At 32.3% G+C, this 1938-nt stretch overlaps 1 protein-coding gene across 1 annotated transcript in view; it reads left to right on the forward strand.

Moving 5' to 3' along the window:
* LOC107298797 (activating signal cointegrator 1 complex subunit 3) overlaps positions 1-1188 on the forward strand; it is a gene marked incomplete at its 3' end in the record, with an annotated part of 16372 nt that extends 15184 nt beyond the window's left edge. The window contains exon 5 of the mRNA XM_015828161.1: positions 1068-1188. Coding sequence (XP_015683647.1) covers positions 1068-1188 — 121 coding nt within the window. The remainder of the gene's footprint in view (positions 1-1067) is intronic.
* Between the last annotated feature and the right edge of the window lie 750 nt (positions 1189-1938).

The following is a 1938-nucleotide window of genomic DNA, read 5'->3' on the forward strand; positions in this document are numbered from 1 at the left end:
CAGACTTCCTTAAAGTTTTACAAAAAATTGTAGAAGCTGATTTTGCTGCTGTTTTGAAATTATGAAGTTATGTTATTTGACATAGATCTAGTGTTGTGGAAGATGTGTTTGTTTCATTAAGTAGCATGATGATGTTTTGTATAATGATTTAAATTATGGATTGTGAAGAAAATGTCTGCAAAGCTTCAGTCAGGGGGAAAAAACCCCTGTGTGTTCTATTTTGAATACTGCATAATATTTACTCTGGAGTTTTCAGAGGGATGTTAAGGATCCCTTTAGTCAAGCTTGTCTCCTGATGATTTTATGAATACATTCATGAAGTTTTTGTGGCAACAATACGGCAGAGGCAGAAGTCCTTGCTTTTTGGGGTATTTTCCAACTTCCTAGGCTTGGCTAAGTCATCTAGGTACCAGTTTGGCTTAGCTTTTTGAGAACCAAGCATTTAAATTTAATTTAGTTAATTTGCTAAATGGGACTCTCTAAGTTGGCCAATCATACCTCCTTTGTTTTCCAACAAAACTAATGCACTAATATACTGAGAAGATTTGTAATTTCTTATAAATTAATTTTCTGCTGCTCAGCAAGTATGACTGATAGTATGATAATTTGTTGTTTTTTTTAAAAAAATAATGGCTTGATTCATTTGAATTCCATCTCCCAGAGTTCATAAGAACTGGTGTGAATTTGGACTTCCATACATAAATCATGTTCTGAATTGGTTTAGGTAGTAATTTTTGACAGTGTTGATAGCAGTATCTGTCTGTCTGTGCAGTGCATTCATGCTGCTTGATGCTGAAATGAATCTATATAGAAAATAAGAAAATGGGCTCTCTTAATCAGTTCTTGACCCTTTGTAGGTCATCCCCTAATGTCACTAGCAAAATCTTATAGTACCTTCATGTGCATTGACTCCATGTGTAATGGCAAGTAGGAGAAATTCTGTATGTTTTTCAATTGTTGAACATGGTACCTTCAAATTGTGAATACGCAGATTTTTGTAAATAGATAGTATCAACCAAAATGATAAAATCATATTTTTTCTTCCCCCCCCCCCTCCCAATATTCAGTTGTTTGAATTACTAGGACCTGAAGGATTTGAATTAATAGAAAAGCTCCTGCAGAATAGAATTACCATTGTGGAGAGAGCTTTCTCTGGGCCAAATGATTACAAACTACAGTCTTTACAAGGTAAGTATCAACTTTACAAAGTTGCATAGTTAAATTCTTTCTTTAAGAAAAAATAAATTGTTTTATATATTGTAGTGAGACTGGGAAAACCAAAATTTTTAAATGCACGGTTAATTTCCTCCCTAAAGAATTGAAAAAAAACCCCACATCTTTTTGAGATGTATTTAAAAAAAAAATTGGTGGACATGATTGTCAATATAGTTTGATTGCATTTTTCTTTGGGAGATGATCCATCAGAAGGCTCGAAATACTCAGAGTCTATGATAAAGGAATTTATCTTTTAGTGTTCCAGAATAATCAGATTTAAAATACATTGCTACGATAAATCAGTCTATGTAAAAAACCATCATATTTGCAAGATGGGTAGCTATATAAATTTGATAAATAAGTAATAAAAGCGTGTACTATTGAATATTAGACAACCAATATAAACATCTTCCAGATAGAAAGCCTTTATACACAAATTGAATTAAGCATTTAATAGGCCGAATTGAAGCTAGTTCTGTTGAAATCTGCAAGGATACTGGAGGAATGAACCTGAAGTGCATTAGTTTAGGGGCTTTAATTTTGCCGGGTATTTTGCTTTGCTATTCTATATCTGCTTCCTTTTTCAGACTTAGATTGTATTCTGATAATGGGATCTTCTTGATTCTGTTCTATTTTGTAAAAGGATATCTGAAATACAACTGATATATCATTTTTTTTCAACATTTTAGTCAATTTTAAATACTTCATAAAATTACTTTTAAG

Source organism: Protobothrops mucrosquamatus, unplaced genomic scaffold (genome assembly GCF_001527695.2).
Source record: "Protobothrops mucrosquamatus isolate PMUCROS unplaced genomic scaffold, P.Mucros_1.0 scaffold_222, whole genome shotgun sequence".
In the NCBI taxonomy this organism is placed as follows: Eukaryota; Metazoa; Chordata; class Lepidosauria; order Squamata; family Viperidae; genus Protobothrops; species Protobothrops mucrosquamatus.